This window comes from Cervus canadensis, chromosome 26, assembly GCF_019320065.1.
Source record: "Cervus canadensis isolate Bull #8, Minnesota chromosome 26, ASM1932006v1, whole genome shotgun sequence".
In the NCBI taxonomy this organism is placed as follows: Eukaryota; Metazoa; Chordata; class Mammalia; order Artiodactyla; family Cervidae; genus Cervus; species Cervus canadensis.
This window is the reverse complement of record NC_057411.1, coordinates 972,288-985,653: the sequence shown is the minus strand read 5'-3', so window position 1 is coordinate 985,653 and position 13,366 is coordinate 972,288. Positions and strand designations below refer to the sequence as shown.

The 13,366-nt window shown below is 42.3% G+C and overlaps 1 protein-coding gene across 3 annotated transcripts in view; it reads right to left on the bottom strand.

Moving 5' to 3' along the window:
• Positions 1-13,366, bottom strand: part of CWH43 (cell wall biogenesis 43 C-terminal homolog) — a 55,169-nt gene that overhangs the window by 32,642 nt on the left and 9,161 nt on the right. For all 3 annotated transcript variants that reach the window (XM_043448482.1, XM_043448483.1, XM_043448484.1), the window contains 4 exons: positions 12,252-12,453; positions 10,441-10,529; positions 3,830-4,087; positions 785-910 (listed from right to left, as the gene is read on the bottom strand). In XM_043448482.1, coding sequence (XP_043304417.1) covers positions 785-910; positions 3,830-4,087; positions 10,441-10,529; positions 12,252-12,453 — 675 coding nt within the window. The remainder of the gene's footprint in view (positions 1-784; positions 911-3,829; positions 4,088-10,440; positions 10,530-12,251; positions 12,454-13,366) is intronic.

The following is a 13,366-nucleotide window of genomic DNA, read 5'->3' as shown; positions in this document are numbered from 1 at the left end:
GAGATAGTGAAGGACAGGGAAGCCTGCAGCACTGCAGTCCATGGGATCACAAAGTCAGACACGACTTCACAACTAAACAGCAGCAACAATGCAGTATACTGGGGCTTCTCCGGTGGCTCAGTGATAAAGAATCCACCTGCAACGCAGAAGACACAGGAAACGCAGGAGACTTGGGTTCAATCCCTGGGTCGGGAAGATACCTGAAGGAGGGTATGGCCACCCACTCCAGTATTCTTGCCTGGGAAATCCTGTGGACAGAGGAGCCTAGTGGGTTACAGTCCATGGGGTCGCAGAGACATGACTAAGTATGGATGGGTGTGTGCTAAGACACTATCTGCAAATGTTATACATTCAATAAACGTTTTTATTTAATCTAGTATATTCTGAGATGAGTCAGACTGAATAGTAAACTAATTTGATATTTGTTTCTGCTCAACAGTATTTCAAACACTAACATATTTAATTTCCAAAAAAGGAGAACAAGAAACAAAATAAATAGTCTCAACGATTTCAACAAATATTCTGGAAATCCTAGTTAAATCTACCTTAGAAGTGAAACAAAACTAACACAGAGTATTTATGGTTGAAATGATTCAATAATCAAATATCTCCTTTAAAGTATTTCATAAAAAAAAAAGGTATGAACAACACGGGCAAAATGTTAATAATTGTTGGAACTGGGTTAAAGGGTACATGCGGGTTCATTATACTTTTTAATCTCACATGTTTGAAAATTTATATTCATAATAAAATGCTTTTTAAAATAAAGCAAAACTATACTCACAAAGTTTCACGTATTTTTCACTCTTCCTGAAAAGCACTTTAGGACTGTTTTTTGTTTGAAAATGAAAATCAATGCTTTTCTTGGGACCAAATAGCATATTCAGCCCAATAATTAGCATCACTGTCCCTGTCAAAAAAGAAAGATGAATATATTACATTTTGATCCAAAACTATTTCCAGTGGCAAATTCCAGGAGCCTAAATTCCATTTAAATGGATATATCCTGAAAATTCAGTTACTGAGTTATCTCAGTACCTAAGCAGTTACTCCAATATTACTTTTAATTATTGGGATAATCATTAGAAATCAGGAAGGGTTCTAGAAATTAAGCTGTACATTAAAAGACCCCAATCTTTTCTTGATAAGGGGCTTCTTATAATTTCCTGAGTATTTCATAGTTGTTAGGTTGGCAGTAGTTTTGGTTACTGACTATTGATCGTCCAGGGAAGGGTGGGACAAAAAGAAAGTCATCTTCTGGACTGCCTCAAGGACTTGGTCTTCACAGAAGGGACTACATGCACCGAGTTGAGAAGCACAAGAAGAGGACACTTAATATGAAGAGTATTAATAACAAGAAGAGGTTCTTAATATGGCAGCATTCACGGCCTGGATTGTGTGTCCAAGCAGAGGATGCATGCTGGAACTCACACGGAGCCGAGAAAGATGAGCTCAACTGGGATGCATTTCTGTGTAGCTTACACGTGAAGTCTGCATATTTCTAACATGGTATAAAATGAGAATTAGAGGTGTGACTGAGCAATATATAAATTAGGGAGTCAGGTAAAAGATGCTTAGGTGGAAGGCTAAAAAAACAGTTATGTGCTAGGAAACAGCAGGAGAAACCTAGACGATACTTTTATAACTAGTTTCTGATCTAATACAGATTCTTTACAATGGTTATTCAAAGCTACTCTGAACTTCACCGATGTTCCTCAGTTTCTGTGGCCTTATCAACATAATGTCACTATTACTAAAAAGAATTCTTAGGTATTTGAAGCTGTAATAAAGCATGATTTCTGCAATTCCACAAGTAGTTAGAAGGAACTCAAAATGCCTGTTGCTCATAACATTCTAAAGAAAGAAACATACGCTTAGAATGGCTCTTACTTTCGTTCCATTGCTCCACATGGCAGACCCCCAAGCAAGATGGAGTAAGAAAAAAAGCAGGGCATTGGACAGGAAGATAGAGCAGGACAGAGCACACACACCTGAAAGAAATCAGAAAAAACACAAAGTTCGCAAAGCCAAGACTACCGCAGAGGAAATACAGCAGTGTATATCTCTGATTGGGTCACAGCTTTGATATCTACCAAAATCAGCAAATCCTCAAAAGTTGTTTTAAAGTATTTCACATAATTAAAAAATACCTCTTCCAAACTGGACTGTCCTGACAAATGTCTAGCTCACAGAGAAGAAAAGTTTATGTGCACATGCACAGAGTGGTTGGATATATTCCACGGGCACGAGGGGGACCGACAGACAAACACAAGTCAAGCCCAGACTTCCATGCAGCATTCACCCCAGCATAGCTCCCTAAGTGTCTGTCTAATGTGATGCGTGGTGTTTCCCCCACAACACAGACGCTCCAGGTGGCCAGGATTCTGTCTCTTAAATCTCCGGTACCTGGCACTAGGCCTGGACCACAGTAGATGCGCGATAATTTTTTAATGAATAAATGAACAAGTAGAAAAATGTGTGAACAAACAAGAACTGAGTGTTAGTTGCTCAGTCGTGTACAACTCTTTGTGACCCCCGTGGACTGTAGCCCACCAGGCTCCTCTGTCCATGGAATTCTCCAGGCAAGAATACTGGAGTGGGTTGCCATTTCCTTTTCCAGGGTTTATCTTCCTGACCCAGGGATTGAACCCAGGTCTCTGGCATTGAGGGCAGATTCTTTACCATCTGAGCCACCAGGGAATCCCTTATTAAAATATGTTTTATCTCCTCAATTTTTCAAAGATTTTATCTTGGAGGCATTGGACATGTTTTACTTAAAACTGAAATGACAGGCAACATTTGATCTGTGTCTGCTTGGTACACATCAGTAATTTCATTACTGCCAGAAGACAATTTCTGAAATATTAAACTGAGCTAAGCCTATGAAATTTAATTTTGGTATGTAAGGTCATAATAATTGAAATGGAAGATATGAACTCTATGATTTTATCATTTACATTTCACTTATCATTTATCATTTACACTAAGATTCACATATGCAAAATCTATTTTATTGGTAAAAAGAGGGTAAATAAAAACCATACATAAAATTCAGGAGAACCAAAAAAATAGTACTTCCTATATACATATTTACAAGCCTACCATCAAAATAGCGATATGAGCACCATGCTCATATTTTTTCCTTACGTATCATATAATACAGTGTTTCATGGGCCTCTTTTATACCTTATTATGGGTTAAACTTGGTTTTTTCACAGTTATTTATTTCCAACGGCTTCCCAGGTGGCTCAGTGGTAAAGAAGTCATCTGCCAAGCAAGAGACTTGGGCTCAGTGCCTGGGCCTGGAAGAGCCCCTGGAGAAGGAAATGGCAATTCACTCCAGTATTCTTGCCTAGAGAATCCCGCGGGCAGAGGGCTACAGTCCATGGAGTTGCAAAAGAGTGAGACATGACTCAGCAACTAAACAACAAATTTACTTCCAAGGCCTTTGCAGTAATAAATATTACTGAAAGTCATCAATGAAATAAGAAATTTCTTTCTTTTTTCAACTTACATTTTTTAAAGCCACACAGCATGTGGGATCTTAGTTCCCCAACCAGGGATTGAATCTGCACCCCTTGAAATGGAAGCAGGGAGTCTTAACCACTGAAACGCTTGGAAGGTCCCAAGAAATTTCTTTTTAAATAGTAATTTAAGACATTCCTCTAGTGTTGTTTTTTTTTTTTTTTAACCAAAACAGTCTATTTCAATAAGAAAGACAAAATCATCCTATTTATTCTAATCAGTCATGTAAAGTGTTAAATCTCAGTCAGTCCTGAAGGGAATGTTTGAGTAGTGACTTGAATGCAGATCTTTCAAATGTACTCACCCAAAAGCACATCAGATCTTTCTCGGGCATACACACCTCCTGGGACAAATTTAAAAGCCGTGCACCAGGCACAGAAAAATATTTCTAGAAGATAAAACATCATGGCAGTGGTCATGGCTTTCCCAGGGCTTGAGCCTGAGCTAACAAGGTGTCCAAGCACTTGAGGCCACATGGATGCCGTGAAGAGGGCAAGCACACAGCCAGACACAGCGGCTGCCCATGTGGGCAGGTAAAGGAGTCCTGCCGCCGAGGTCGCTCCTGTTTGTGAGAGACAGAAGGAAAACCAGTCAGACAGGAAAGCAGTAATAGTCTCTTCCACTTTCTTTGAAAAAAAAAAAAAGAATAATAAACTTATAGGATGCTATTCAGAGCCAGAAGGGACCTCAGGGGGCATGCTGGTTCAATTTCTAGACTGATGAGAAACTAAGGTCTTGTCAAGGTTAATATGCTTTGCTTAAGGTCACGCAGCTAGTTACTTGCACGGCTGGAGGTGGAATGTAGGTCCAGGAAATCTCAGTCCAGTGCTAGGTCTTCGAGAAGAGCAGTGGAAGAGAAGAAGGCATTTTTAGGTTATTTGTGTAAAGATTCATACAGCCAAAACTGAAAAAAAAAATGAAATTATATGAAATACCAAGAATATGTTAATTTAATTTAACCAGCCAGATCTAGGACATTAGAAAACAGGTAAAGCCAGTGTAGTTTCTGAACATTTTTGTTAAGAAATTTTCTAAAGCAGGTTCCATCCATGTAAATGCTGCCCCTCAACCCACAATACATAAATTGACCTTCTCAATCTCACAGTCCTAAAGGAAGCTGTGACTGAGATTGCATTCCTGGACTCACTGCTTTATAGTTCTGCAGGCAGTTCATTCATGCACACATCAGCCTCTGAAGTGCTGGGGGCTGTGGAATCTGCCTGGTCCATTGGAGGCACTTGGTAAATGTTTGCTAACTCACTGAGCCAGATCTGAAGGAATATGACCTTTCTCCATATTCCTATGAAATCGGCTTTGAGATGGCAGCACAGCACCCCATTTTGGAACCATCAATATAATGCCTTTGCACAGAATATGACATTTTCTAGACACTGGACATTTCCGTCAATAGTATATATAATAGAGACCCACCCTTTAAGGATGTCTACAGTAGCCTCTGACTGCTTGGGGCGAGAATTCCAGGAAGAGGGTCCAGCCAGCATCTTGGCACCCCATGGCTCTCATCCACGGTAAGCGCCCCTGCACCATCACAGGACACGGCCATGGGACTGTCCTCCCCCGCTTCAGAAAGAACATCACTCAGATGACAGTGAGAACCCGGCTCCAGGGCCCGCTACAACCCACAGAGTTTAATTACATCGTTAGACCTTCAAATTTTTAACATGGTTATTTCAAGAGCAATTTTTTTTTAATTTGAAATAAATAAATGTAAAGCCTATTCACCACAGAAGTTTAAGAATGCAGAACTGTAAAGAAGCAATTAAGGCTCACATAGGACTGAGATAAGACAATCCCCGCTAATACTCCTATATATTTCCCCTATGTCATTTTCTGTATATATACAGAAGTATTTTTACATAAAAAAAATGAAACCAAGCCACATATTAAGGATTATATTCTGCTTTTTGTGGGACATTATATCAAGAACATTTTTTTCATGTCATTAATATTTTTCTTCTAAAACATGTTTATGTATGTATATTCTTCCACTGGATAAATACACAACAAAAAATAAACAATCATTTTCTTACTGACGGACATTTAGAAAGCTTCCAACACTGTGAGGAACACCTTTCTTTGTCAATTAATCTCTCACTACATCTCTGATTATTTCCTTAAAATAATTCTTAAAAAGATTCTTAGAAGTACAACTGCCGCGTCAGCAGACAAAAGCATTTTAAAGAGTCAGTACTTGTGGTGCTTTCCTGAGAGATTATAGCAGTCCTCACTTCCTCCAGAAACACTGCCAAAAGCATTTCTTTCTAAAAAGTTTTACCAAATTAATGATGAAATTTATAGCATACTTTGATTTTTGTTTAGTTGATTATTCAGTTCAGTTCCATCACTCAGTCTTGTCTGACTCTTTGTGACCCCATGAACCGCAGCACGCCAGGCCTCCCTGTCCATCACCAACTCCCGGAGTTTACCCAAACTCATGTCCATTGAGTCAGTGATTCCATCCAACCATCTCATCCTCTGTCATCCCCTTCTCCTCCTGCCTTCAATCTTTCCCAGCATCAGGATTATTAGGGAGAGGGATTTTTTCTATTTACCAATTTAAGTGAAAGTGAAAGTCATTCAGTCATGTCCCACTCTTTGCAACTCCATGGTCTATGCAGTCCATGGAATTCTCCAGGTCAGAATACTGGAGTGAGTAGCCTTTCCCTTCTCCAGGGGATCTTCCCAGCCCAGGGATCAAACCAGATCTCCCACATTGCAGGCAGATTCTTTACCAGCTGAGTGACCAGAGAAGCTCCAAGTTTACCAGCTTACAATGACTGTTTTCCCAAAAAATGAGTCCTAATTAGATATTTTAATCTATGACATTGTTGCATCCATCTTACTACAAAGAAGGGAAAGAAAATGTCTCTTCAAATTACCCTTGACAGTGATCACTTTCATTTTTAATTTCATTTCTATTTTTAAACAGGCTACATATTTTCAATCCACTAAAATTGTATTTTTAAGTAGGTTATAAATTCAAAACCCAAAAATCTGGAAGGTGAAAAAGAGTCCCTCTGGTCCCCTATGAGTTCCCCTTAGTGAAGAAGACCAATGTTAGTATTTTCTTTGCCATCCTCCGGGAGGCGGTCTGTACACAGGAAGAAAAAGGCATATGTGTGCATTTTTGTACACCACTGGGAGCATACGATACACTGTTACTTTGCCTATTTCTCTTAACCATGTAGCTTAAGTAGTGTTTTGTTTGAGGCTGAGTCCTCCCAAATTGTCAGGAAGCATTTAACAGGAGGCTTCCTGTGTGCTGTTTTGGATCTGTCAGGAAACCTTTGGCCCTTATTAATTCCTAATTAAGAGGAGAGGCACACCTTTCCTGGGGCTGAGGAATCCAGGCATTTCCTTCGTTAGTTTCTCATTATGGTGATAAGTACCCTCTTCTCTCTTTGATAGGGATCGCCTTGTGTTTTGTAAGTCTGGAATTTTAATCTTTATCTTTGTTGAGAATAACTACCTTGTAAGACAGTATATATGCCCACACCATGTTGATTAAAACACCTTTGCTCCATCAGAGCTTGGGTCCCCGTGTCTGTCTTTCTTTCTCTCTCTCTCTATTTCTGGCTAATTCCTTGGAGCGCGGAGGCCCGCTGAGCTCACTTTCTTGCCCGGGCTTCTAAGACCCTCTTGAGAAGGCGCCTGTGCCTTCACCCCCTCGAGAGGGCGCCTGGTGCCTACGTGCAGCAGCGTGAGCCCAAGAACAGGGCTCTATTGGCTTTCCGCATAAACCAGGGGATGTCAGCCTCTTCCTCTCTCTTACTTTCTTATCGTCGACTCCAGACCACCAGGTTCCGGTCCATTAAAGGACCAACACCAAATAATCTCCCCCAAATCTTTATAATATCTAAGACAACAAGCAGAATTCATAATAATTGAATATTCCAATGATACTTATAATAACCAACACGTTCCTTTTCAATTGACCAAGTTCCTCATACAATGAAATTATAAGCATTCTGTATAGTACCCTGGGGTCCTATCAGTGCATTTAGGACATAGATGTCTTTTTAAATAGAACTTTGATTTTACTAATTTAATTGGCATCAAGATCAAAAGTTCCTGCCTCTTCGCATCTGGGAAATTCTATTGGTCGCTGCCATAATGAATTTCATACTTGGATCTAGTTGGGACTTAAACTGTACAATGAAAATATATGATTTCTTTTTCTTCACTCGAGTTTGAGATGTCTTCCAGAGATGAATCACAGTGAAAAGTGGGCACCATCTCCAGATAATTAAGTGTGAGTTCCAGCTTACTTTAGGTGAGCACGCAGAGAGGGTGATCGAGTTCATGAATTACAGCCCTGCTTTCCTCTCTAGTGCAAATAGCCATTAGAAGCCTTAAATCGGCTCGCCCCTAGGGCCTTTTATTTAATACTTCAGAGAGATAGTCAAACTAGATTAGGTTTAATGCGTCAGGCTCTGCTTACTTATCTGGGGAAATAAATATAAGCATAAAACTATAAGTTCAAGGCTTCCTGTTCTTTACGTTTCTGTGGACCTCAGTTTTCCCAGGTTTAAAATGAAGCTGCTAAAAAAAAAAAATAATAAAATAAAATGAAGCTGCTAATTACATGCCCAACTAACATTTTGCTCCTATGCCATGAGAAAAGGCATGATATAAATGCTGAACAACTTTCAATGCATTTCATGTTTTTTTTCCTAATTGCATACAGATTAAGAAGCTATATATGCTCACTGCACACTCAGCACTGAAAGGTTCTCTGGCCATTTTTGCGTGCAATTACAGGAGGCATTTCTTTGATGAGAAGAAAGGTCACTCCTAATGTTATATTCACACCAAGTATTCCCTTAAGGAATGTCTACCTGAAAATACAGAAACAAGTAAAATCAGCTCAACATGACTGCAACAGTTTGCTCACACAGCTCCGGGAGGATGAGGACCTGGTTAACCTCAGGAATTGCGCAGCCTGCGGGCTGACACCGGAGAAGGCAATGGCACCCCACTCCAGTACTCTTGCCTGGAAAATCCCATGGACGGAGGAGCCTGGTAGGCTGCAGTTCATGGGGTCGCGAAGAGTCGGACATAACTGAGCGACTTCACTTTCACTTTTTCACTTGCACGCATTGGAGGAGGAAATGGCAACCCACTCCAGTGTTCTTGCCTGGAGAATCCCAGGGACGGGGGAGCCTGGTGGGCTGCCGTCTATGGGGTCGCACAGAGTCGGACACGACTGAAGTGACTTAGCAGCAGCAGCAGCAGTGGGCTGACACACGCCTCCATGCGGGGCTGACGGCACAGAGGGTGTACAGAAGCATCCTGGGAGGTGCTGAAGGACGGGGGAGCCTGGACCACTGCAGTCCATGGGGTTGCAGAGAGCTGGGCGTGACTTAGCGGCTTAACAACCACAACCACCACCACCTATGAGGCTATTAAACCTTATCTTCCATTATCGTTATACGTTATCTCACAAACCCATACCCAGCATCTAGTACAAAACTCTGAATCACCTGCTTCATTAACATGTGTAAGGACATCTCTGTTCACATAAACCAAATACAGCATCTGCACTGTCGCAGAGTGGATTTTTTTTCTTTTTTAACTTAACACTAAAACTGACTCTAACCAGTCCCGCCTTTTAAGGGGAAGGGAAAAGAGTTGCATAATTCAGTCACAGTAACAATGAAGGAGTCTTTTGGGCCTAGAAAAGAGAACAACAGTCTCAAAGGCCCCTTGCTGAATCATCTAACTTCAGAGAAAACAAAGCATAACTTTAGTTCCATCCTGATGCTCCAGGCCAGTTGCATCTATCTGGGACTTAGCACCCCCTTTCGGAAACCTACCACCCCCTACACCCGCTCAGAAGACTTATCACCCCCTGCCCAACTAGAAGTGTCATCTCAACAAAAGAATACTCAAAATATCCCACCTGATTGACGTTTCCCTTATCACTTCCACAAACCTCCCTATAAGTATGAAGCCTCCCTGATCCCTTTCGGTGCTCAGCCTGGTCGTTAGGCCGACTGTCGCCCCTCCTTGCCTGAATAAAGGTAACCTACTTCTGTTGAGGTCGTCTTTCCTTTTCTGCCTCGCCAGAACTGTACCTTACAAACAAAACAGTCACAATCATTAAAATAAGTAGACCGGGGACTTCCCTGGCCATCCAGTGGTTAAGACTTCACCTTCCCATGCACGGGGTGACGGTTCAATCCCTGGGTGGGCAGCTAAGATCCCACATGCCTTGGGGCCAAAAAAGCAAAACATAAAACAGAAGCAATATTGTAACAAATTCAATAAAGATTTTAAAAATGGTCCATACCAAAAAAACCTTAAAAAAACAAAAGTAGATCTTTCTGGAAATATGATAGTCTTCATCAAGAGTCTACAATCCTAAAGGATGTGACTGGGCAGAAAGGGTACAGGCTTTTGAATAAACAAACGTGGACCCTCCCAAGGCTGAATAGAGGAGTAGGGAGTGAAACTGTTACCCGCAAAAGAGAAAGGGAAATTGAACTTCACTGTGAAGTCCCAAAGGAGCACATTTCCTGAAAACCAGAGAAGCAAGACAGGGGAAGCGGTTTGGCCACATAGCATGTCCAACCCTCCATCTCCTCAGACCATCTGTAAAACTGCTACAGACATCTGTACCCAGATAAGTTATCTAGGAGACAGGGAGAGGATGTCAGCATCATCAGGCAGACAAGACAGCTAAGGAGGAGTGGGGGAATGAGGAGGAGGAAGCAAGAGCCTGGAGCCAGTAACCCCTGGTAGGGGGGTTACATCTGAGTTCCAGGGGCCGCAGCTGGTGAGACTGTCCCACCCACAAGAGCACACGCCTATATGGTCATCTCCTTCCATCCCAGGGGCACGTACTCATGAGTAAATTGGACAACCAAGCATTTCTGCAGAGAAACCACACACCTGTAATCCACCAGATTAAACTGGAACCAGGAAACCATGAACAAGGTGAGAGCATCAATCCACTCGCCAAGCCCAGCAGAACTGCACCTCTGTAAAAAAAAAAAAAAAAAAAACAGACATGTTACAGGACATCTGTTACTATTCCATTGCCCCAAATATAAAATGGAAATGTATCTTCTACCTCTAGGCACATCCAAGAGACAACGTGAGTGTGAGGCAACCAACGAGCTCACGGAAGCCCACTGGGAAACAATATTACAGACGTCCAGAACACTGACATAAGAGCACTTCTGACTTGTCATGACTGACATCTGTGCCTTTCATGGTCAATGTCAACAAAGCAACTGAGCTTTCTCAGACTATTATAGTTCATATTGGCCATGGGACATTTTAAATGACTCTGCCGAAGTCAAAAAGAAAAAGTCACTGGGAATAGTTTCTATTTAGTGTACCTCTTTTCATTCTCTTCTCAACCTCAGTCCTGCTTTTATCAATAGTCTCTGCCTCCCTAGGACTGAGGTGAGTTTGATAAATAATTATAAATTGTGTCTTTGAAAATAACCACAAACTATTTCATTCTTTAACTACTTTGGCAAAAACTTGTAGGAGATGGGGAGGGAAAAAAGAATTGAACTAAACACAACTTCCCTGGTGGTCCAGTGGCTAAGACTCCACACTCCCAACATAGGGAGACCAGTTTCAATCCCTGGTCAGGGAACTAGATTCCACATGCTGGAACTAACAGTTTGCATGTCACAACTAAGAGTCTGCATGCTGCAACTAAAGATCCTGGATGCTACAGCAAAGACCCAGTGCAACCAAATAAATTTTAATAAGAAATAAATAAATATAATATTAAAAAAAGAATTTAACTAAACTATAGCGGGAAATTACAACATGGCACTCAATGAAGTAGCTATAACATAAATAAACTAAAAAATATAGAGTGCTTACTAGATAGCAGGAATTGTTTGAAGATTTTTACATATACTAGCTCAGCTAATTCTCACAGGTCTGTAAAGTAAATGCTATGAAAAAGTGAAAGTGTTAGTTGCTTAGTTGTGTCCGACTCTTTGCGACCCCATGGACCGTAGAACACCAGGCTCTTCTACCCATGGAATTCTCCAGAAGAGAATACTGGAGTGGGTTGTCATTCCCTTCTCCAGGGAATAACCTAAACCAGGGATCGAAACCAGGTGTTGCCTCATTGCAGGTAGATTCTTTACTGTCTGAGCCACAGGGGAAGCCCAAAATAAATGCTGTAATTATCCCCATTTCACAGAGGAGGACACTGGGGAAAAGAGCACTTGAGTAACCTGCTGGATATTAGACATCGCCGCCCACGTGGGACAAAGAATCTGAAACAGGCCCTCCGGCTCTGGAGTGAGGCTCTCAGCCACTCTCCTGCCTGCTCCCTCCCTCTAAGGTGAAGGATGGCCCTTGGTGTTCAGAAGACAGCAAAAAGCCTGAGAGGACACGGCTGATCACTGTCTATCTCCAAGTCAACAACAAACGTTGACGAGGACTTACTGTGTGCCAGGCTCTGTCCCAGGGGCTTGGGCTGCGTCTGTGAACAAAAAGCCCTTGCCTTTACATGCTCACAGTCCGAGGAACCGCTCACCTGGCCACACACAGTCCTCGATCGCCCCTGTCACCTCCCAGCGTCCCCTCAGCATGGGGGCAAACAGCCCTCAAGCGCCTTCATCTCCAGAGTACACAGTGATGTCCTGCTTGTCGAGCTGCTCACGCAGAGAAGCAAGGTCTTCAACCACACCAGCCAGTTTCTGGATTGCTTCCAAACCCAAACTCACCCAAATGGGTTCGGATCTGGCCCTGGATAGGGATGTCCACTCACTGCCCATCTGGAGACAAGGGACACTTCTCCAAAAATCCAGTGGGTGAGGAATATGAGGCTGCCAAAGGCAGCGCCCGCCAACAACCAGTCCAGAGAAGAAGCCACTGCCTTGGCTGCCTCACCATTCTTTTTCTGTTGAGGTTTACAGCAGGCACCATCTAGAATAAAAAACAGAAAAGGGTCAGTTACACAGAAATTTACCCTCTATATTAGCAGACTTTAAACAAGTAGGAAATGGTACCTGGCTTCAAGGAGCTTACTTTAGAGGGGAAGGTGAGACCCCATAACAATCAGAACATGCCAGGAGGCAGGGAGTGGGAAGCTAGATCAGGATTTCAGGAGAATAAATCATTTTGGAATCTGACAACTGAAAATGCAGAAAGCTATGTACTTCTTGTGAAACAAACAGTTATGAGCTAAAATATCTGTATGAAAAGTGAAAGGTAAGTTCAGGAAACAAATGCAGTCCACCTGGAACAGAACGTTCCCAGTATACCAGGCTGCTTCTCCCAAAAAGAACAAGGTCCTCGTCTAACCCTCTGAGCCCCCAGAGTGTTAACAGTGCATCGACTGAGCAGTTACTGCGGCCAGCCCCTCACATGAACTCGTTTAATCTTCACAGCAACTTTACGAGGCAGGCTCTATTACTAACCCCATTTCACGGACTGAAAAACTGACAGGCCCAGAGAAAACAGATCCAAGATCACACAGCTGGTAGAGAGAGCCTAGACAGTACCTGTGTACTTTACCCTACTGTGATTCCTAGGATTGTTTAATGGTGAGGTCTCAGTTTGTTGCATTAGTGACTTCACATACAGAAATGTACCAACTGCAGAAAATGCTGGCAAAAGAATGCCTCTATAGGAACAGAGAGCCTGCTGGGCGGATGCTTCATGACGCTGGGAAGCCTGCTTCAGGACAGAAGGACACCTGAGAGTCTGCCTGTGGGAATGAAAGCATGATTTCACAGGCAGGAAGAAAGCCATTCTGTCCAGAAAGGAGTGAAGGGGAGGAAGAGCAGAGCTGAAAGCTATGGGTGTGAAGGAGAGGGTGGTGAAGACAGATGGTGAC